The sequence below is a fragment of the Periplaneta americana genome, chromosome 15 (assembly GCF_040183065.1).
Source record: "Periplaneta americana isolate PAMFEO1 chromosome 15, P.americana_PAMFEO1_priV1, whole genome shotgun sequence".
NCBI lineage: Eukaryota > Metazoa > Arthropoda > Insecta > Blattodea > Blattidae > Periplaneta > Periplaneta americana.
The window spans coordinates 64,847,805-64,873,573 of record NC_091131.1 but is presented as its reverse complement, the minus strand read 5'-3'; the positions used below and the strand labels follow the sequence as shown (position 1 = coordinate 64,873,573).

At 34.8% G+C, this 25,769-nt stretch overlaps 1 protein-coding gene across 9 annotated transcripts in view; it reads left to right on the top strand.

Moving 5' to 3' along the window:
- chb (chromosome bows) overlaps positions 1-25,769 on the top strand; it is a 129,109-nt gene that overhangs the window by 4,941 nt on the left and 98,399 nt on the right. For all 9 annotated transcript variants that reach the window (XM_069847435.1, XM_069847438.1, XM_069847437.1 and 6 more), the window contains exons 3-4: positions 18,836-18,941; positions 20,481-20,829. In XM_069847435.1, the coding sequence (XP_069703536.1) occupies positions 18,836-18,941; positions 20,481-20,829 (455 nt within the window). The remainder of the gene's footprint in view (positions 1-18,835; positions 18,942-20,480; positions 20,830-25,769) is intronic.

Sequence of the window (25,769 nt, the reverse complement as noted above, 5' to 3'; positions counted from 1 at the left end):
CACTTTATTTTCCTGATTTAAGTGTCTGTGTGATATTTATCTTTGGGGAATTTTAAAGCATCAAGTGTATAGAAACAATCCTCGTACTCTTGAAGCTGTGGAAAATGAAATCAGACTAATGATAAGTGAAATTACAGAAAATGAGCTGCAGCAGGTGTACGAAAATTTTTTATGCCAATGTGATATTTGCACCCAGAGAGGTGGAAATCATTTTCAATAGCTAGTTGTTTTGATAAAAGATAACACCTACATAATTTTATACATTACTACTTACTTACTAAAATGTGTCTCAGTAAAACGTACAGCAGAGTCCATATAGGCCAGTTTCTATCTGATGCTTTTCCAATTCACTTTGGGCTAAAGCAAGGAGATGCACTATTACCTTTACTTTTTAACCTCGCTCTAGAATATGCCGTTAGGAAAGTACAGGATAAGAGAAAGGGTTTGGAATTGAACAAATTACATCAGTTTCTTGTCTCTGCAGATGGCATGAATATGTTAGGAGAAAATCCACAAACGATTAAGGAAAACACGGAAATTTTACTTGAAGTAAGTGAAGCGACAGGTTTGTAAGTTAATCCTGAAAAGACAAAATATATAATTATGCCTCGTGACCAGAATATTGTACGAAATGAAAATATAAAAATTGGAGATTTATCCTTTGAAGAGGTGGAAAAATTCAAATATCTTGGAGCAACAGTAACAAATATAAATGACCCTCGGGAGGAAATTAAACGCAGAGTAAATGTGGGAAATGCGTGTTATTATTCGGTTGAGAAGCTTTTGTCATCTAGTCTGCTGTCAAAAAGTCTGAAAGTTAGAATTTATAAAACAGTTAGGCTCTGCTACTGTTGTTCTGTATGGCTGTGAAACTTGGACTCTCACTTTGAGAGAGGAACAGAGATTAAGGGTGTTTGAGAATAAGGTTCTTAGGAAAATATTTGGGGCTAAGAAGGATGAAGTTACAGGAGAATGGAGAAAGTTACACAACACAGAACTGCACGCATTGTATTTTTCACCTGACATAATTAGGAACTTTAAATCCAGATGTTTGAGATGGGCAGGTCATGTAGCACGTATGAGCGAATCCAGAAATGCATATAGAGTGTTAGTTGGGAGACCGGAGGGAAAAAGACCTTTGGGGAGGCTGAGATGTAGATGGGAGGATAATATTAAAATGGATTTGAGGGAAGTGGGATATGATGATAGAGACTGTATTGATCTTGCACAGGATAGGGACCAATGGCGGGCTTATTTGAGGGCGGCAGTGAACCTTTGGGTTCCTTAAAAGCCATAAGTAAGTAACTAATGTACTTTATTGAAGTGCACAGTACATCTTAACCCTCGTGCATTTATTTTCCTTCAATACACATCACACTGCCAGCTGGTAGCTTTGTCCCTGTCTCTCCTCTCCTGGGCCAAGCAGCATAGATATTCCCCAGCACTCACCCACATCGCGACAAGTTGCAATGCAAGCAAATTTTCAATTGTCCTTCCTATATAAAACAAATTAAATCACTGTATTCATAGATCTATTGTACACACTCGCGCACACACACTGGATTAGGAGGTACATATTATATTGATAGTAGATCATTTCACACTTTGAGACGAAGAAAACTGGAAAAATCGGAATTTATACAGGACAGATTTTTGTACTAAACTTAGTCCTAACTGTGGAATTTGTGAAGATTAACACTAAACACTGCTTAAAATATTTTATTTAAAGGAAAACAAAAATATAACATAGAAGAGTGAAGACAGACAAAATTTTATAGGAAAAGAAATAATGTAATAGTCGAACATCCTTTGCTGCAAACTGACTGAATGATAGAGTTGTAGACAATGTAAAAGATGGTCATGAAATATATTTTGGGTATGAAGCAAACTGAAGAAGCACGTTAGTAAAGTTAGAATATTAGGCCTACTTTCTTGACCCTTTTGATAGAAATTTTTAAATATTATTTTCCTTGAAATTGGTAATACGTGATTTCAGACAGTTTCAGAATTGTAGAATTTTCAAGTGCATCACAAGAGGTCTTGGGAATGTAGAAAGCATAGTAGGCCTATATTTTTTCTTTTGTTTTATGTTTAGGCCTATAATGTTTATATACTTGCAATATTTTCGTTTGAGTCGACCTGGTTGGGGAGTTGGTATAGCGCTGGCCTTCTATGCCCATGGTTGCGGGTTCGATCCCGAGCCAGGTTGATGGCATTTAAGTGTGCTTAAATGCGACAGGCTCATGTCAGTAGATTTACTGGCATGTAAAAGAACTCCTGCGGGACAAAATTCCGGCACATCCGGCAACGCTGATATAACCTCTGCAGTTGCGAGCGTCAAATAAAACATAACGTTTAACATTTTTTCGTTTGAACAGTGGAAAGTTAATCAGTCATTGGCACTGCCAGGAAATGTATTTTAAAGAGGAAATTATCAGTACACTTGAAGCTCTTGTGATTAAAAAAAAAAAAAAACTTATATGATTACTCGGTTTATTATTGAAATGTGCGACATTTGCTTTAAACCAATTTAATATATGGAGATAGCATAGGCCTAGCCCTTAAAATTATTTTTATAGCAGTTAACTGTGAGATTGCCCTATACCAAACATGAGTGTAAAAATTTAACAGCTACAGATCTGTCATTACGAAACTGGGAAGCAAAGAGGCAAATGAAAAGAAATCCAGTACACTGAGTATTAGCAACCAACCAACTTTCTTTACAACAGGATTAAGAGGAATTGCTGATGTAGTTTTTCACGAATTTTCTTGCTGAATAAAGTTCCCACTTTTTACTTTCTCATTGTTGTTTGTTGTTGTTGTTTTGTCAGCTGTCTGAAGACAGGTCTGAATCTCACAAAGTGATACCAACAAGGCACCACTTATGAGGCAACTAGACCAGGAGATAATGGGGTAGGGAGGCCAGTTCCTTTTCCCCTCCATTGCATACACTGCCAACTAGCTACATATTACACTAGTCAAACTTCAGATGCATACAAATAATTGTTCTTCCTCTGACACATATCAAATGAGATGTACTCCCTGATAATTAGGAAGCGGATGTTGATGACCTAAAAATCTACTGAAAATGATCATTAAAATGTCCTTAAACTAATGGAAAAATTACTTAAAATTAAAAGAAAATGACGTTTAAATATTATTCACCGTACTCGCACCACAGTTTCTTAAAAAATAGTCACCTTGTTTCAATGACTGCCCTGCAGATTTCGGAGAGGGGAGGCAACTTCATGGAATTTAGCAAAGATAAAGGAAAAGAACATGCAACAAAATGAAGGTTTTAAGGGAAAAATATAGATTTTAATGAGGGTTTACAATGTGTTTCAATTAGGGGTGGTCCATATCAGTGTCTTCATTCTCCGTCTCCTCCTCCTTCCGCTCTTCACTTTTGTTACCAGATCTTCCAGATGGGGAGTGTGAATGACAAAACTAATTGTGGACGCAGCGTGAATTCTTGCAATTATTGTGTTAAAAATACTGTCTACCACAGTAGACATTCCGAACCATGTTGAGGACACAACGTCCTGTCCAGGACATGGTGAAAGTTTCGCCCCTTCCAAACATAAATTCTAAAGAGACTCTCATATCGACAAAAGAACAGTAGCAGTCAAAGTCCTCACTTAAACTAAGCTGCTATGAAGCATTTTATATTACTTCCGTTGTGTGAAGTGAAGCCTTCAGTGGAATGTGGGATGGACTTTAGAGTCTGTTCCAAACTACCTATAAAACTCAAACTTCACTGTTATTCACTTACTCAGTAGGTAATTACTATTGACCTATTTGGTTAGAAAATGATTTAACACACCTATCAGTAAAGAAGAAAGTAAAATGCATTCCAAATTATCTAAAAATTCTTCAAAGTATTAACAATGACCAAAAAATGCCGAAGAAATATAAAAATGACCTATTAGTTCAAAAACGTCAAAAAATGCAATATAAGAAATTACTTTTTTACATTGAAATTAACATAGAAAGGATTTCTGTATTAATAGGCATCGTCCTAATGTGAAAAATAAGACGACTTTTCATCAACATCCACCCCCTACTGATAATAATAGATGCACATATCAGCCAGAACCTCAATCAGAAGATAACTTTCTCATTACTTATACTCAGTGTAAAGAGAAATATTTTGGTATTGCAAAAAATAGATTTTGATATTGTCATGGAAAACACATCTTCAGAATTCCTGATACCGAAGTGGTTTCGGGGATGCTATCAGCTTGTCTTTGTACAGTAATTTCTCTTAAATTTTTCGATTTTATTCACATTCAACATCTGTGGTTCATTTTACATGGCAGTGATGCACACTAAATATATATATACCTTTTGTGATTTGTTGTAGGCCAAGTAGGTACAGTGGACCCATGTTAATCTGAAATTGGATAAACTGAAAATTCGGTTAGGAAATCAAACAGACTGTTCAGTTCCAGTTGAATTAATAGAGAAAAATCCACCGCTTAAACTGAATTTTGGATAAACTGTACTACAAACTGAAATTTTGTCTGCTCAGTGCATATTTTGTAAGTTACTCCTTGGCTAAACTGAACATTCTGTATAGTGTACAGGAGCATTTCGTCCTTTGGAGCTTTCAGGGCTTAGCTGTTTTGATATATTTTTTTAATGTACATATGTCACTTAATGTGCTAATACAGTATAAATAAAGTATCATTCCCTTTAGACTTTACTGGACTGGCTATGCGATATCCTTATAAAGACTACACAGTAGCCCTGAATATGGTCTATTTGAAGATTACTGTCATGTTGAGGACAGTAGTCCATCAAACAGCTTACTGACTTCTTAACTATAAGAAAATAATGTTACTATTTAGCTTTCTACTGTAAGTATTCATTATTCTTTATTGCAAATTCCATAGTGTGAAATACCTTAATTCTAACTGAAACTTCAGTCTGTTACTCTGCCTTCAAAATATCCCGTAGCCTGCTATATGTACTGCAGCATTGCATCGCACTTATTAAGTATTGAGTCAGTGAATTGTATCGTTTAAATGGTGATCAGAAGTATATTTACTGTATGCAGTATGATTTTTAGGAAAGTTTATTTTTAATCATTAAAAAGTGGCAGAAATAATATTGTATAAATATTTATTTATTTATAAAGTACAGTGCACTGTGTTTATGAAACTACCATCGAGTGTTGACTACCCATAGTGAAAGACATCAACTCAGTAGACTTCTTTTCCTGTTTTATATAATAGAAACCCATTTTTACCAAAACTTCATTAAGTCGAATTTCGTTAAACTGGACTAACTCTCTTTCAATCCCTTGGAATTCGGATCAGCGAGCGTCTACTGTACTTAGAATAAATTGATAAATGAAATCACGTTGCTTCTACCAAACAAAATAAATATTTTCCTAAGCGAATTTAATTAGGCCTTAAGTTACTTACAAATGGCTTCTAAGGAACTCGAAGGTTCATTGCCGCCCTCACATAAACCCGCTATGAGTTCCTATCCTGTGCAAGATTAATCCTATCTTTACCATCATATCCCACCTCCCTCGCATCTTTTTTATTATCCTCCCATCTACGTCTCGGCCTCCCCAAAGATCTTTTTCTCTCTTGCCTCCCAACTAACACTCTATTTATGCATTTCTGGATTTGCCCATAGGTGCTACATGCCCTGCCCATCTCAATGCAGTTAATTAGGCCTATCATAAAATAATTATTTATACATTTAGTTGTGCCTGTAGTTGAAGTTCGTACCTCTCTAGTCACATGATGTAGGCACCAGTACCTACCTAGTTAAAAGAGAGATAGATAGATAGATAGATAGACAGACAGACAGACAGACAGACAGACAGACAGACAGATAGCGTAGATAGATTAGATTTAGATAGGATGGATAGATTAGATTTGGATAGGATTGATTAGATTTGGATGGGATAGATACAATAGATTTGGATAGATTAATTTAGATAGATTAGATTTAAATAGGATAGATAGATTAGCTTTAGATTGGATAGATTAGATTTAGATAGATAGATTAGGTTAGATTTAGAGAGATAGATGGGATAAATTAGATTTGGATAGGATAGACAGATTAGATTTGGATGGGATGTATAGATTAGATTTAGATAGGATAGATTAGATTTGGGTTGGATAGATTAGATTTAGATATGATAGATTAGATTTAAATAGGATAGATTAGATTTATATATGATAGATTAGATTAGATAAGGTAGATTAGATTAGATAGGATGGATAGATTATATTTAGATAGGATGAATAGACTAATTTTAGATAGATTAGATTTAGATAGATATATTAGATTTAGAATAGATAGATTAGATTTAGGTATATTCGATTAACATAGATTAGATTTAGATAGAGTAGATTAGATGTAGATAGATTGGATTAGATTTAGATAGGATAGATTATATTTGTATAGGCTAGATAGATTAAATTTAGATATGATAGATTAGATTTAGATAGGATAGATTAGGTTTAAATAGGATAGATTAGGTTTAAATAGGATAGATTAGATTTAGATAGTATAGATAGATTAGATTTAGATAGTATAGATAGATTAGATTTAGATAGGATAGATTAGATTTGTATAGGATGGATAGATTAGATAGGATAAGTAGATTATATTTAGATAGGATGGATAGATTTGATTCAGGTAGATTAGGTAGATAATTAGATTAGATAGATTAATTTAGATAAATAAGTAGATTGATTAGATTTGGATAGGATAGAGAGATTAGATTTAGATAGGATAGGTAGCTTAGATTTAGATAGGATAGATTAATTTGGATAGGATAGCTAGATTAGATTTAGATATGATAGGTGGGTTAGATTTAGATATGATAGATTAGATTTAGATAGGATAGATAGTATAGATAGATTAATTTAGATTAGATAGATTAGATACGATAGATTATATTTGGATAGGATAGATAAATTTAGATAGGATAGATTAGATTTGGATAGGATAGACAATTAATTTAGATAGGATAGATTAGATTTAAATAGGATAGATAGATTAATTTAGATAGGATAGCTAGATTAGATATAGATAGATTAGATCCGATTATATTTAGATTAGATAGCTTAGATTTGGATAGGATAGATTAATTTAGATATGATAGATTAGATTTATATAGGATAGATAGTATAGATAGATTAATTTATATCAAATAGATTAGATAGGATAGATTAGATTTGGATAGGATAGATAAATTTAGATAGGATAGATTAATTTGGATGGGTTAGATTAATTTAGATTAGATTTAAATAGGATAGATAGATTAGATTTAGATAGATATGTAGATAGATAGATATATTAGATTAGGTTAGAACAGATTATATTTAGGCCTAGATAGATTTATAGATAGATAGACCCCTCTTTAAAAGGATTGTTGGTCGTTGTAATCCCATCTCACTGGTTGTAAACGTCTCATTGTTCTGTTGGAAATTCACTCACAGATTCTTGCAAAAGTTTAAATGATAAAGAAAGGAATGAGTTATGCTTTGAGTTTTATTTTCATTCATTTTATTCATAATGTTCTGCCCAAGGCCAGGTCTTTCATTGCAAATCCAGCATTTTCCAGTCTTTTCTATTTTCTGCCTTCCTCTTTGTCTCCTCATATGATCCATATATCTTAATGTCGTCTATCATCTGATATCTTCTTCTGCCCCGAATTCTTCTCCCGTTCATCATTCCTTCCATTGCATCCTTCAGAAGGCAGTTTCTTCTCAACCAGTGATCCAGTCAGTTCCTTTTACTCTTTCTGATCAGTTTCATCAGCATCATTTTTTCTTCAACCACTCTTTCCAATACTGCTTCGTTTCTTATTTTGTCTGTGCATTTCACACATTCCATTCTTCTCCATATCCACATTTCAAATGCTTCTAGTCGCTCTCTTCACTTCGTCGTAATGTTCATGTTTCTGCCCCATATAATGCCACACTCCACACAAAGCACTTCATTAGTCTCTTCTTTAGTTCTTTTTCCAAAGGTCTGCAGAAGTGCTCCTACTATGAACCAGTAATTTATGTGTAGCATTGTTAATGCCAATTCTCGTAAAAGAAAAAAAAATTAGAGATGATTGCAATATACTGGTACCCTATGTGTTCTATGTGAATTTGTACGAAATTTATATCATAGACCTAATATATTTAAGCAGTACATTAAATTCATAACTAACACAAATATCTATCTACCTTTTTGGGTTTGTAAAGAATGTCTGTTTTGTATCCACAAAATGAAAGTTTTTTTTTATTTGAAAAAATACTAGTAATTCATAAGTTACACGTATTTTGAATAATGGGTCAAGAAAATAAATTATGGGATCTAGGCGGTAATGTAAGTCGCATCATGACAGAAATAACAGCATTATTGCTTATGTAATATGCTTATGTATAAGAAAGTATGTACTATTTCAGTGACACTAATTTTTCACACATGAAGTCAGGATACATATTGCACAAATTCAAGTTGGTCCATCATAAGAAATAATGACGAATATAATCGAATCATTTAAACTCATATTATGACGACAATAATAATAATTAGTTCCGAAAATAAAATTAGCTATTGTGTAAACTTCTGTCTTTAAAGTTACAGCTTTGAACAAAATAGTGTATTAAAACAAAGCTATCACATTGATTACATTTAATCAAAATTGAGTAACTCCGTTATAGGCTATATTTTCTTAACAAAAAAAGTTTAATAAACACAGTAAAATTCAATAGCCTAAACATAATGTTTCGATGGAATGCCATATTTGTTTACCAACTTTGACAAATTAACAACTATAGATTGAGGTTCTGGCTGATATTTACTTACGTATCTAATATCAAACAATACATCTCAAGTGACGATATGTGTGAAAGGAACAACTATTGTATACCGTACATCTGAAGTCTGATTAGTGTAATATGTTACTAGTCAGTGATGTATGTAATGGAGGGGAAAATAACTGATCATCCTATCCCATTATCTCCTGGCTTAGATGCCTCGTGAGTGATGCCTTATAGATGTCACTTATGACCTCATATGATTCAGAGCTGCCTTCGGACAGTTGACCAAACAACACTCATAAATGTCTGCTTTACAAGGGCAGTGGGCATACGAATCGAAACACTCGGATGTGATTTAATGCTCGATATTGTGCAAATGTTGGTCATCCAAGAGAAATGTACATTATTATCATAATCAACAACAACAACAACAACAAGCAATCAGGAATGTAGGCCCCATGGCTTGTTCCCATTCTATAATGTATCAGTCCTGAAGTCTCTTGAGATATCGACCTTGACTTTATTTTCATGGGGGTGATATTGCAGGATTAAATGTGCTAATATGCTTCTGTTCTTTCGATGAATATGTTGAGTCCAATTGCAACGTTATTTCTTTTTAATAGAATTTTATTCTCTTCAAAACTGTGTTCACTTTGAGTTCTGATGAAGAAATGTCACCTAATATGTTGGCAAAAACCAGCGATTAGTAAAATTTCAGAGAAGATTTAATTTAATGATGGTACTGAATGAACGTCTGTCAATGGTCGACGGTAGTCAAAAGTTACACTGTAAGAAAGTTATTCGTATATTGTAATCACTCCTAATTTTGGTATTTTTACAAAGTGATATCAATTGTAAAAAAAAAGTAATAATGGTTTACAATGGGATTCTAAGCATATTCCATTCTGTGCAAGTTCAGGTAAAAATAACTGTATAATTTCTTATTAGCAAATTTATTCGTAGGCTACATGAAAAGGCAGAGAGGTGACAGAATGTGACCCTTAATCCTTTAAGAAAGAGAAATCCTTTTCTAACCTGTGCCATTGTTTGCCCGGGTGGAATAAAAGACTAAAATCGCAACGAAAAGTAGGTCTAATTATTGCGTACAGGCCCATTAACTAATTTGACTTAAGAATTGGTGTTTTCTTCGATATCTTTTCATTTGTCAATTTATTCTACGCAATACTACAAAAAATCGGGAAGAAAATTGATTTGCTTAAAAAAAATCACCATGTGTTTCTGATATGAAATAAATGCCTATTAATGTTTTACAATGCTAGAAATACACATATTTCATGTGTATCATTCCCAGGTAAATTTACGTTCAGATCTTGACTGTAAAACCCAGCCTATATCATGCATGCATACATGCACACATACATGCATACATACATACATACATACATACATACATACATACATACATACATACATACATACATACATACATACATACATACATACATACATAGAGTCCACACCTGTGATGTAACGGTTAACGTGTCTGGCCGCGAAACCAGGTGGCCCGGATTCGATTCCCGGTCGGGGCAAGTTACCTGGTTGAGGTTTTTTCCGGAGTTTTCCCTCAACCCAATATGAGCAAATGCTGGGTAACTTTCGGTGCTGGACCCCGGACTCACTTCACCGGCATTATCACTTTCATCTCATTCAGACGCTAAATAACTTAAGATGTTGATAAAGCGTCGTAAAATAACCTACTGAAATAAAAATAGATTCACACACATATATAGATACATACGTGTATGAACGCATACGTACCGTGCATGTAATAATATATAATGCAGTGAGCGTCATTGTCTTTAATTTGTTCACGGAGCCACTTAGCTCAATTGTTAGAATGACTTTAGGGCGTGGGTTCTACTCAGGATAGAGACATGGGATTCTCTTTGACGCAAATTCTATATTTATTCTGGGTACTTACGTTACCCAGCAATTTTTCAGATAAATGTCGACTGGAGCATGATGCTAATCACTCGCCTTACGTCATTATTATTCAAGGCTCATGTGGTGCACTTTCAAGATTCATGTTTTTAATAGTTTGTGAGATATTTATAGTTGCGCTGCATACTATTGTCAGTGAAGTATAAGAAACGAGTGGTGGCAGAAGGAAAGTAAGTTAATGCAACATTTGGGAGAAAATATGCCCCACATTCAGTTTGTCCTCCACGTATCTCACAGAATCTGCTACGGATATAAAACCCTGTTTTTCGAATACGAAGGTGCTAACTTCTGTAAGGTCGAATGCTGTATACAGTGAGTTAAAGTTTGTTTGTGTATCTGTAATAATTGTTTGCCGACCGATGTTTGCGAGGCACGTGAGCTCTCAGGACTTTGTGGCGACTTCGTCTAGTGATGATCATACGAAACTCGCGGAAACGTGACATACGTACAAAGCAGCACCCCGAAATGAAGCGGTTTGGAGTCTCTTACAGCTGAACCTTTTCATTACCCAGTCTTCATTAATTAATTGAAATAAATTAATTCGATCATTTATTCTGTCCATCTTTCCTCATTTATTTATTAATTCATATATCCGCTCAGAACCTTACAATTCACTGACCTATACCTTTATTAACCACCACTTTGTTCTTCACCTATATTCCATTAGGCCTACTCTCTCATTACCTACTCATTCTTTCGTTCATTCATCCCTTGATTCGTTAACTACAACTGCACTGCATTGACCTATACCTCCATTAACCACCACTTTATTCTTGACCTATATCCCATTAGGCCTACTTATCTCCATTCATTCGTCTCTCATTACATATTCTTTCGTTTACCCATCCCTTGATTTGTTAACTACAACTGCATTCACTGATTTGTGTTATCATTCATTCACTACCTCTCATTCACTGATATCTCCTCATTCATTGTCCGTTCCATATTCACTCATTTAATTCTCTACCCCTCGTTCACTGACCTACTTCCTTATTCACTTATTCGTCCCATATTTACTCACTCAATTCATTCATCTATTACCCCCCATTCACTTGTCCGACCTATAGTCATTAATTAATTTATCCTTTCGTCATTCACTGACCTCTCTCCCATATTCATTTACTCACCTCTCATTCTCTCACTTACCGATACTCATTCACTGACATCTGATTTTTTGCTTAACCATTCTTCATTCTTTAACCCATCCCTTTATTCACTCATTCATATCTTATTTACCACTCACCCACCCATAATTCACTAACCTGCCCCATTATTTTCTCATATATCTCAAACTCCCTGACCTTTCTTGTCATTAAATCACCGTTCATTCACTGGAATTTCCCTGCATTCACTCGCAATCTCATTCACCGAACTATTTATTCATTAACCACCACTTCATTTTCGACCTGTCTCTTCATTAACCACGTCATCCCCCTATTCCTTCATTAACCACCACTTCATTCTTCACATATTCATTCACTAACTGTTGTTCCATTCACTGAACCATTCCTCATTTTCGATATACTCCATTAACCACCAATTCATTCTTGACACATGCTTCATTAATCACCAGTTCATTCACTGACCTGTACCTTCATTAATCATTAATTCATTCATTGACCTATTCCTTCATTAACCACTAATTAATTCACTGACCTATTCACTTCATTAATCTCCAACTCATTCAATGGCGTATTCCTTCATTAACTACTACGTTCTTGACCTATCCTTTCATTCACTGACCTATTCCTTCATGAATCACCAACTCATTCAATGGCGTATTCCTTCATTAACTACTACATTCTTGACCTATTCCTTCATGAATCACCAACTCATTCAATGGCGTATTCCTTCATTAACCACTACATTCTTGACCTATCCCTTCATTGATCACCAATTTTTTCTTGACCTATTCCTTTGCTAATAAATTCATTCACTGACCTATTCCTTCACCGATTCATTCTTGACATATCCCCTCATTCACCGAGCCCCGATTCACTGATTTATATCCTAATTCATTCACTATCCCACATTCACTCACCCACTCTCCTACAGTCCTCCCACCCATCCCTTTCAATGCTAGATGATTAGGTTTTGTTTCCTATGTGGAGAGTTCTATATCAGTTTCTGTTGTGCCACTGAACAGGAGTTTCAATTGAATCAATTTCAATTTCACAGGTATATTTTGTCATCTTGCATATTGTAAAGTCATATAACAGTGTTTTTCAGCTTCAGGAAGTTCAGCGCATGCTTGGACTTGAGAGAGTTCTGCCTGAACACTCATAAGAGGAATCTCTTTGGTTTAGAAGGGTGGTTCATTATTTGAGAACCTTGTCTCACGCTCCGGCCGCGTGTCCTCTCGTGCACTGCTTCGTGGTATTTTTAGAGCCCCCAGCGCGTCGAGGGGACTTTTTTGCTCCATGGGGCGTCTGGAACGTGGCACTCTTTTGTATGTACGGGTCTGGGCCGTGGCAACGACCTGCATGAGAAAAGCGACGTGGGAGCCACATCACACCTTTTGTTAGGGGGCATTCTCAGAGAATCCGCTTTGTTTGGAATTCGGGACGTGTGACAGATCCCATCGTTGATACAACGTCATTAAATAAGTAAAAGGAAATAATCTCCGGCAACCGGATACTCCTATGATATGCAGACTGCCAATATAGACTACATCCGGTTTCACCAACTATACTGAAGATATCTCGGGTGGCAAATGTTTGATTGTCAGCAATGATGAATATTCATGACTTACTACATTTTTCATATTATTGTAAAGGTGAATTTTGAAAGTAGGATTGAATTTCAGTCCGTGAGCTAAAAGATATTGTTAAATTAGTGACCAAAGTTTGACCGTGTTAAATCAGGCACGGTTTATTAAAATTTAGTGCGGTTTTTTAAGTTTAATTTTGCGGGTATCGTAAACACTTTATATTTAATGCAAAAATTTTTTATCTGGAATATCCAGAGTCAGTCAAACTTTTACGGAACCATCTATATGGACTCTAATTCAGTGTACTGAAAAAACTAGCGCAACATTATCTTTTTTCTTTCTCTTATTTGCTTTCGTCGCTTCTTTACTTGTAACTTTTTTTATTCTGTATACTGCCATTGTTTGTTTGTTTGTTTGTTTACTTCTTTACTTTTATTCTTACTCTGTTATCTTTCATCATCTATTTGTTCTTGTATTGTTTTGTATGCTTTGTCTAATGGCAGCCTCTAATTTGAGGAAGCTCTAGTAAATAAATAAAAATACGCATATTATTCGAATATTTGTTTTACCGTAAACGAATTATGATATTTATGCCCTAGATATCGTCTATCAAAAGAAGTCATGTTAAACGTCGAACTAAATTAAATAACTGCACGTGTTTTCTTAGCTACTGTATATAGAAATAAACCACCTACTGTATCTACTCCTACACAGCAATTGCTCTCGACTTTTAAGATTTCACGCAACAGGTTCATTTCCTTTAGTTTTTGCTTGACATAACTTTCTTTCGTCCTTGTATTTGATTATTGTCCGTCATTCCGTATTAAAATTATTTTAAATTATATCTAATATGTTTGGGCAAATCGACCACGTATTTCAAATAAAAGTACTCGATACGCAGACGATTCTTAATGTAATGGGTACGGTAACCGAACTGTTAGGATGCTTTTAATTTTGCTTGTGCAGAAGACAGTGTCTCAAAAATACTTAACACACTAAGTAAAGAATCGTCAAGGTGACGGATGTGTTGATTAATTATGTGAGATTTTAGTAAGACGCTACAGAATTACAGTTAATTTGATGTTCGTTAGGCGAAACATGATGAAATTAAATGAAACCCGTCTTAACCTTTCCTCTCTCAGCACTTCTGAACTGAAAAGCACAAACTGCGTTTCCTGATAAATAACTGTATTCGAACTTTTGTTGGAAATATATGTGCATAATATTTTAGATTTAGTGTTTAGACATTGAAAGTTGTGTTTTTAGACTAAGTACTTACTATGTAGGCCTATCTGACTTAAATATTTACGAAGATAATTGTATGAGAAAAGCTAGATTTTCGGCATCCTTGATATGGAAGAAGTGGTTTTCGGCTTGTCCGTTCTTCTGTCTGTGTAGACTATAGAGTTATTTCCCAACTGTTAAGTTTTGTTTCTATTCAGTATCTACGAGTCAATTTATTCGGGAAATGATGCATGTGAAATATAACAATTTGAGTAAAATAGTAGTGGTTCTTTATTTGAAACTAGTTTTCCTCATTAAGAACATTAGAGGATACGGTGGTCACTTTGGGGTAGAAAGGAAACCGAATTGTGCATAAAATTTGACAATTCTTTATTTAGATTTATGTTTTGTTGCATAATGTGTATACCAGTAACGAAGTTTGTGTCATTTAATGACTGTTTATTTTAAATGCTAGAACTTGTGTAATTGCGTTTCTCGCACAAGGGACCAGTTTTTCTGATCCCGTGAGTATTTTTGATTTCTTCGGACTTCTCAACACTGATGCCACTAATTACCATCTCATATAGTGTACAGTTTGAAGTGTCGCTAAGTAAAGACTATGGTGTGCAAGGTTAATGGATTGTTAATGTCTATATTCTCTGTAGTGATGAATGCCCCAATTGAGTAAGAAAAGATATTTGTGTGGATATGTGTCATTCTTACCTGGATATGTCGTAGCAAAGAGGTTACGTACTCTGCCTTAGCTAAGGAGCGTCAGTTTGCTTCTGTTTTTCTGTTTCTGAATGAGAATCTATTTTGAGTTCTGTTTTGTTTATGCTTTTTATTGTAGTGTTCACGTGAGCATTCAATATTACTATGGAATATCGTAAACGCGTGTAATACAACCAAGTCCTAGAAATTGGAATAAAGTGAACTAGTATTTCAAAACTCAGCAGACAAACTTTTAGAGTAATTTAGGAGATCATTAATAACAATTATTTTCTTATAGGAACCCGTGTCCGGAAACATTTCGTTTGGTAATTAGTAATTACAGAACATGTTGTATGTGCTATTTGGTCTAAATAACATTGCAGAATAATAACCCAAAACGTTTGTTATTTCGTTATAAAGGTAAAGTGAACCCCATGACAAGCCAAATCAGTCCAGAGTGTGGCGAGAGGTTAAGGCTCCCACCTTTACAGCCAGTTGGCATTTAATGGCAGTAGGCATGTCAGTCCTATGTGCCCGCTGCCTTACCACCAAGAAAATGCCCCCGGTACTCATTTCTGTTGAAGACTGAGTAAACCCCCAGTACCATAGTAGGCCGGAAGGATTAGATCAAAGGAAAAATCCATGATCCCATCGGGAATCGAACCCGCGACCTTCTGGCTTGCAGCGTTACATCTTAACTGCGACGCTACCGCGAGCCACTATTTCATTATACACTCTTAATTAATATATACAGTACATATACGCATAATCTCAATTGGGATACGCATATTAAATATACATGTAAGAAGGCATTCTCTATTCTCCATTCACTAAAAAGATTGTATCATTATCCATCTAAATTAAAACAGACGCTGGTACAGACACTCATTCTACCTCACTTCGATTATTGCGACGTTTTGTTCAGTGATCTCAGGATTGATTCCGCTCAGAAACTACAGCGTGTTCATAACGCGTGCGTCCGCTTCATTTGTAATGTTCGATACTATGATCATATCTCATCTTCTTTCGAGAAGTTATCATGGCTTAGGTTACATGAGAGGAGAAATCTGCACTCACTTTCTCTCTTATATCGAATTATGCACACTTCATCCCCCTATTATTTATTCGCTCGTTTTCATACTCTCACTATCATAATATTAATACTCGATCACAACGCGATAACACGCTAGAAATTCCACTTCACACATCGTCTCTGTATTCCTCATCTTTCACTGTTGCTACCTCTCGTCACTGGAACTCTCTGCCGCCTGAAGTCAAGGGCTGCCGAACATTGAAATCTTTCAAATCCAAGTTAGAAAATTATCTTATGACGAGTTGCCAAACTAACTTACTATTATGACAAGTGTTGTATTGCATGTTTCCACGTATTCACAATTTTTTTTTTAATGTTCTAGTGATATTCAACTTATTTTATATTTTTGTTTTCATATTTTTCGATAATGGTATATCTCTAATGAAATAACTTGAGCTATATAATAATCATAATTTTCCTTATTGTGTGTACTTAAAAATATTGTATTCACTGTATGCTTTGTACTGCACTATTTTATTACTACTATTATTATTATTATTATTATTATTATTATTATTATTATTATCATCATTATTACTATTCTTATTTTTTATCATTATTATTATTGTTATTATTATTATTATTATTATTATTATTATTTCTATTATTATTATTATTATTACTATTATTGTAAATAAATGTCTAACTTTTTTTATACTTTGTATGCCTCATTTATTTTGACCTGCTGTTCACATTTTATTATGCTTTTTTTCTTTCTTTCTGTATGTTATATATTATGTCTGATTTCTTCTTACTTGTTGTTTACATTTTATTATTATTATCTTATTCAGTTTTGTGTGTAAAATTGTAGTGTACTTTGTAAATTCGTAGTGTTTTTGTAACGCAGTCTTTACTCCTGGTTGAGTGTCAGAGAAGGCTGTATGGCCTTAACTCTGCCAGGTTAAATAAATCATTATTATTATTATATACTATACACTGGAAGGATATCACAATTCAAATACTGGTACCAGTACTCGTTACAAAAATTGTTCAAACTGTCTTGCACCAGCCTCAATACAGGTATTACGACTTCGTGTCATCTACTGTCGAACCCATAAACATGGTTCTGTATTCACATTAACTTTGTACCACAGTATAAAGATGATCTATGTTTGTATTGTTTACAGACATGACCATGACAACATCGAAGCCTACATTAAAGGCAAATGACCCATGACACTGTGGTTAGAGAAAGCAGCATTCTGACAATACTTAGCACGTTCTGTAATTATCCAACAAAACGTTTCTAGACACGGGTTCCAATATAAAAGTTGTTCATAATCATTTGCTCTGTCATCCCTAAAAGTTTGTAGGTAACAATGTTACAGAATCACAAGTATATTGTGTTCGTGTGATACCAATGTTGCAGTGTCACGAACGTCCATGTTCTGTTACTGTAACTGGATTTGCATAGTAAAAAAGAAGCGAGAAAAACATATCTTTTAATGACAGTGGATCATTCTCTTATTTTTTATTACTGGGAAACGTCATGGTTAGCAAACAGAAACCAGAGTCTTCAACAACATAGGGTTATGGTAGGTGATAGCAATTTCCCAAATATATTGCTGTGACAACTGCGTTAATGAGCTTTGTTCATCTGCGTGAAGAAATTGTGTAATCCATGTTTTTTTATGGCTGTTAATCAGTTTAAATTTAAATGAGAAAATGGTGATGTGATTAAGAACAATATAGGAGAGTCCCATGCTCGTTAAATGAGTCTGCTGGAATCCATCTCCCACCCTTGATGTAATTCCACTGTTCTTTACACAATTCATTTTCGTTGAGGGTTAGGGATAGTTATCTTCATATTGTTTCACCAGATTTTTTCTACGTCATTTTCTGAATTTTAACTGTACTTCGTTTTCCTGATTGTGTATTTGTTTACAAGTTTTTAGAACTTTATTTGTACGAAGTGACCTGTCTCGAGTTTAAAAAGTGTTATTGCTATCCTTTATTGTAAATAAAAGTACTGTTGAATATCTTTGGCTTGTTTTTCGGTATGTTTATATTTCCTACGTAGTAGCTCTTTATTATATTTTGGTTATCTTAATACATTTAATAAATACCTGTCAAGACATATTTGTTAGTACATGTAACAATTTAAAAGTGGTATTTGTTTTGGTAGCTTTTGTAGTATTGTGGTACTAATATGTCTGCTTGTTCATACCCAAATAGGTATATGTAGGAATACACTGCAATACAGCTATTAATTATGCTATAAGTAATTTGTATGTGGGTATAATTTCTTTCATGATTATTGAAATTAATACACCAATATTGATATGTATGATCAATTAATTGTGATGGCTTCATAGCTCAGGTATTGTAGTGTTGCGTGCATTATTGCAGGTCTCCCAGAATGGCATTGATGCCATGACCTACCTGGTGGATCGTATGGCTGTTGACTTCCGTCCCTACATTTCCACTGTACTGCCTCCCATCATAGATCGACTGGGTGAGTAAAGCATTTTGGTATGATTTTCCGACTTGTACAGGTTCTCTGTACTTTTATCTCTTCAGAATGCCTCAGAATTTTATTTAATAATAAAAACTTTTTTAAGACTATTGCAAGATAGTAGTTTAAATGAACGAATTCTAAGTATATTATCCTTTATCATTTCTTTCATGAGAAGGAATGACTCATATATTAAATCCTGCACAGAACACATCTCTGTAGTAATACTTATTTTTAAAAGCTCTCTTTCAAGCATTAGTATCAAAGGTCATGCATAATCCGGAACACAGTATAGATTACAAACATGATAAATGCACAAAACAAAATAAAGGAGTTATCTTATTATTGTGGATCCAATTGCATGTATAATTTCACTGGATTGAAATTTCAGATCAACTAGCAAGATAAGGGACCAGATTTAAGAAAGAAAACAAAAATCTGCTAAATCTTATAAGAATATCAGATAAAAAATACAAATAGGTAAAAAATTAAATATATAAAGAGTATGATAAAGGTCAATAATGTAAGAATTGTGAAAGGGAAACACACACAAACCAAAGATCGAAAAAAGAAACAGAAACAACATTAATTTTGGACACAAGATTTGACACTCTTGCTGAATATTTATATAGCTACATGTATCCTCTTAAGAAAGATAACAATGAACTGGCTACACTGTCAAGATGAGAATGTGTGACCAGAATAGTTTTAAGCTACAAACCAGTCTTCATTGGACATTTTTTTTTCCAGTGCGAACACTCTTGATATATTTAATTATTAATTAATTAATTAATTTATTTATTTACTCTGTTGGAGTATTATTAACATATACAGAAGAATGTCATAAAAAATTAGACAAGTTTCTGAACTTAAGTTGTGTATAAACTCGTTCCATACAAATTGATGCAAAGATTACAATTTTTACACCATTATTTTATCAATTAATGGGAGAAGTATCTCAAAAGTTTTAATGAAATCACTGTTTCACATTTTTTAAAAATTATTTGCTTAATGTTAGAGAAGAGTTATTTTTTACCTTAAAAAGATAAAGCCAGTCTTCGAAACTGTGGGAATTCTTTATTCATTAACAGCAATGGAAAAAGCCTAATATGCATACCTCTTACAAGAAAGTAGATATTTATCTCCCTCCCCATAGACACTGCGTGCATATGCCTTGCATTGTAATTTTTGTTTGTTCTGCTGCTTGTGAAAGTGTTTAATAATGGTCCATAATTATTACAGATGAGGAAGAAAAGCACAAAAATATTCATTCTTGAATGTGAAGAATGTGAGTAGTGGTGATTATGCTTAATATTTTAAAGCTGTGCTTATGTTGAGTCTATGAAATAGCACATAAAATCTGTTAGTCAAGCAAGATATCTACGAAAGAACAATGTGTGCTTTCAGAAATTAAATTTGTTGTTAAAAAAACTTAGTAGTGCGTTGTTATATAAAGAATGTCACAAAGATAATCTGTCTATAGCATCTAATGTATTTTCTCAGCAAGGTTTGTAAATTTGTGTGTGCATTATGTTGCAGGTGACAGTAAGGAAATGGTACGGGAGAAGTCCCAACTGCTGATCTTGAAACTGATGGAGCGTGATGTGATCACACCGCAGGCTCTGTTTGAGAAACTGCTTCCTGCCTTCTCACATAAGAATGGCAAGATCCGTGAAGAGGTGATGAACTGCCTTCAGACCACTCTCACCGAGCATGGGGCACAGTCCCTCTCAGTTTCCCGTCTAGTGCCCTCCATAGTGAAGCTGCTGAGTGACCCCATGTCCATTGTGCGGGACACTGCCTTCAACACACTGGTGGAGGTGTACCGCCATGTTGGTGATCGCTTGCGTATCGATTTGCAGAAGAAACACAATGTTCCAGCTTCCAAGTGAGTACTTACTAACTCCTTCATGAATTCGATGCTTTCTCGTGAAATTTAGACTACTCACGATTGGCCTAAACACTTTTTGTGTAAAGGACCACTTATGATAATGGTGCTTCCCTCTACTTTCTTAGAGTTTGTCTCATTAAGACTGTATCTTAATAGCCCATTATTATGCATTAAGTTATACTGCAAGATTCAGCCTGTGACTTCTAACATAATGTTGATTTTAAACTATTAGGTAATAGTTGAGCCATGTATTGTGGGTCCCTATCACCATGGCATGGCACGTCCTCAGGTTGTGGATAGAGGAGACAGCCTCCTGATATGGAGGGTAGCTGCGAATATATTGAATAAGCAGTCGTGGACGGCCGATAAGGGGTGGTCCTCCAGCTTGGGGGTTGGGCGAAGGGCTAACAACCCATCACCATAAAAAACAGCTTGTTACGAATCCATACAATAATTGGCAAATCCAGAAATGTATATAGAGTGTTAGTTGGGATACCAGAGGGAAAAAGACCTTTGGGGAGGCCGAGACATAGATGGAAGGATAATATTAAAATGGATTTGAGGGAGGTGAGATATGATAATAGAGACTGGATTAATCTTGCACAGGATAGGGACCGATGGCGGGCTTATGTAAGGGCAGTAATGAACTTGCGGGTCCCTTAAAAGCCACTTGTAAGTAAATTAATAGTTGAGACTCTTATTGTATGCACATATTGAGCACTTACATGGTTTGACTTTTAAAATGTAGTTGAACTTACTGTTAGTTTCGACAATTCTTGTTTAAAACAAACACAAAGAAGATTCTTTCACCACACTTTGTAGGAAAGCACAATAAAATTGTTTACTTGAATTTCCTGCTCCTACCTTTGCTTTCTGCAAAAGTGTTCATGATGTGAGAGAAATCCAAGGTTTTTACAATATCGTTCTCAAATTTGAGATGCTTTCAAATGGTGGAAAATGTAAAAAAATTCCATGAATATTTACTGTCTGTTTGCCATAGGCTGAGGCATTAATAGTAATAAAAAATAAATCCTAATGCATATCCAAATGTTAGGAAAACAATTGACTGTGTTGTATTTTGAAATGTAATATGAAATTTGAAAGGGATTAATTTTAAGCTAGATTCAACTTATGCTGTTGTATACACTCTTCTTCTTCTTCTTCTTCTTCTTCTTCTTCTTCTTCTTCAGTTCTACAGCCGGGTTCCAGCCTTGACTGCCCCAATGATGCTTCTCCTTATCCTTCGATCTAACACCTTTGTTTTCCATCCTCTAACACCTGCTACTATTACATCCTTTTCCACTTCATCCAGCCATATTAGCTGAGGTCTCCCTACTTTTCTGGTGCCAAAAGGTATAGTGAGAGTCAATTTCTTGCAAGAATTATTTTCATCCTATGGCCCAGCCACCTGACTCTCCTACCTTTAATTTCTCTGCAAACATCTGGTTCTTTAAAAAGTTGATATAATTCATAGTTATACCTTTTCCTCCAACTGCCCTCATCATTTACTGGTCCGTATATCATCCTCAGAACCTTTCTCTCAAATATACTCAACCTACAATTGTCGTCACTGCCAACTGCCCAGGTTTCAGATCCATAAAGCAAGACTGGTCTTATTAACGTTTTATATAATTTGCTTTTAGTGCTGAGGCTGATATCATGTGATCTTAACTGTTTTTGGAGTCCATAATAGCATCTGTTTGCTGTGAGGAGTCTGTGTTGGATTTCTGCACTCACATTATTATCTGAGGTGACTAGTGAACCTAGGTACTTAAATTCGGTGACTTTTTCAAACTTGTATCCTCCTACTTCAAGATACTCCATTTCTGAGGGATTTATTGATACCTCTGTGTACTTGGTTTTACCCTCATTTACTTTGAGGCCCATTTGCTGTGCTTCAGCATCTAAGTTGATGAATAAATCTTTGATGGCTCTTTCTGATCTCCCAACAATGTCAATAGCATGCACTCTTATTTCAGTTTATTATGGGCCTTTTTAAATGGAGGAGGGACCTGAAAGCTAATGCCACAGTCTTGAACTGGCTTATTATGCTTATTATTAAGTACTTAAATTGTTTGATTCTTAAAATGTTTGATAAAGCGTTAGTTTTATTTAAAATGTGTTAGTGTGTTTTGAAATGTAGTAATTCAAAGTATGAAAGGGAATTTCTATATAACTGTTATTTATAATCAGTGCCTGGATCATTGTGGTGATTTCATGGATTCAAGTTCTATGCGCAGGGATCAAAACATTATGTCATCAATACCAGTAGCGCCGGTTGTATACAGAGTTGCATAAAGAATCATACCATAGCAATGCCTCAAGTCACTCATAGAGCTCATAATCTACGCTGGTAATACACCTCCTAACAAAACAGGAAATAATAGTACAACATTCAGTTATAGGTTGTTTTCTTTCCCAATAGTGTCAGTGCAATACAAAGAAGTAGTTGTGTTAAGTTTCGATTTGTCTCTGTCATAATGCCGAAGAATAAAAACGTGAATATTGAAAAATTGAAACATATTATAAATAAGTTCGGGGGTGATACTTTCAGTTTATTGTGAGAAAGAATTATATGTAAATTATGCAATTCAGAGGTACAAGGTGCAGGTAAATGGCACTTAGAACGGCACTGGAATTATAAAAAACATAGAAGACATGCTTGCAGTGAAGAGATTTCATCAGATTTATAAAGCTGCACAAATGAGATTTTCTGCAGGAATTTGTGTGATATGATGGTGCAAATATTCCTTTTAATAAATTAGAGAATGTACAGTTTCGGAAATTTTAACGAAAATACACTAGGCAAGACATTCCTAGTGAGTCGACGCTTCGTAAAAACCATAGACAAATGAAGAGAGATAAAAATTACTTCCCTCCTTTGTATGTAGACGTCCTAAACAAAATGATAGAAAATGTGGTGAGAACAAAATATTTGTTAGTATTGACGAAGGAACAGATGCCACTGGGAGGTTTCTAGTAAATTTAATAGTGGGAATTCTACTTCCGAATTCAGCATTCACATCTTTTTACAGAACTGTACATGTTTGACCAGCACGAGTCCAATGTTTGTTTACCTCTTCCGATATCCTGTCTTCAACCACACTCATTCACACTTGTCAAAGGTAAGCCAACTTCACTGAAATCACCACAGACATCTGGGATCTATTTATAACTGTCTGTAAATGATTCAGTTTTTCATGAAACTCCTTGTCGTCTACTTCACTTTCACCTGAATCTGCATACAGAAGAATCTCATGAAACTTAAGACACTTTGATTTTAAAAGTTGGAATCTCCAAATATCACTGTATATGTACCAAGTTCCACATATCTCTTCTAGGTGCAAGTTAACGTTATGTTAGTTAAGGAATAAAATACTGTTCTTTTAAAGGGAATTTCAAGATTGATAGGAGCTTTGTCTTGGTCTTACAGATGAACTATCTGTTCTTATTTCTGCAGTTTCTTGGCTATGATAATGGCAGCAATGTAATCAGTTACTATAATCTTTCAGAAACGGTTCACATTTCTTCGTTAGATAAAAGACAGCAAGTCAATCCATATTTGATCATTGCATATTTTTATTAACAAAGTACATGCCTTGTACTAAATTATGAAACAAACTAGGAAATCGAAAGATGTAACACATTTTACTTCAGATATGACTTTTGAGCCATTCAGTTCTTCTTGAATTGAAGCTACAGTCTATACAAAACTAGAAAGGTATTGACAGTTCAGCGGCTTCATAGCATCACCATGGCAATCGCTCAAACTAGCCAATCAGAGACCATGCCAACAGGCCGACGTTGCCGACTGTTTCACAGCAAGCACATAGTAGCCAGTTGCTGTGTTCGGAAGTGTTGAATCTTCGTTACTGTGTTCTGTCGTGGCTATTGTTTTCGTAGATATTTTATTGTTGTTGATGAAGGTAGAATAAGTTTAAGTTTAGTTTTAAATTTAATTTAGTTGTGAATGAATTTGTAACGCGATTTATAGTGTCCATGTGTTTTACTTATACAATGTCACAAGGCATCACTCCTGCAGTTAGCAGGGCTTAGAGGGAGAAAGGATTGCTACAAGGGACAGCAAGAGGTCTAGGAGCAACGGAAAAGGTACTTCTCTTACAAATCAGGTGAGAGAAATGGTTAGTAATGTGCAGGACTATTTCGAGAATGAAGAGACAATGGCGGGCCTCTTAATTCTGTACAACAGATGGGAAATAGTACTGCAGTGGCTCTCAAAATAGAAAAGAACACCATCGTTAAAATATGAAAGGAGAAATTTAAATTGAATTAACAAAAGGATGTACCTTCCCGAATTGAAACCCCGGGAAAGAAAAGAAAAGTGGAAAAGTGGTGACAAATTTGGATGCCTTTGAGGAGGATGCAATCCAGTGGGATGTATATATATATATTGCCGACGGAAGGAGCATCCTACTTTAAAAAAGCTACGAACATCGCCTCAAGATGCGGAACTTTTCACGGCAGTGTTTCTTATGCACATTGTCTTAAAGAATTTAGGTTTAAAGTATAAAAAAGTCAGTGTCGTAAGGTAGGCCTATTAATGGAGAGAACTTATTGCTTACACACTAAGTACCATATTCGCATTCATTCATATGTTTATTATTGTTATTATTATTATTATTATTATTATTATTATTATCATTATTGTTTTATTATTATTATTATTATTATTATTATTATTATTATTATTATTATTATTAGTCTGGTCAAAAACTACCGTATGATACAAATTTAAGAATTTACGATTTCGTGTGAGCTTCATAGTTCCGATACAGCAGATAGGCAGCGCAAAGAGCCACACTGTACTACCGCACAACTTCACAACATCGCTTCCTTCCCGTGTGTGCAAGAAAGAACTATCAATACCTTTCTAGTTTTGTATAGACTGTAGTGCGTCACATATTTTGCTAAACAAA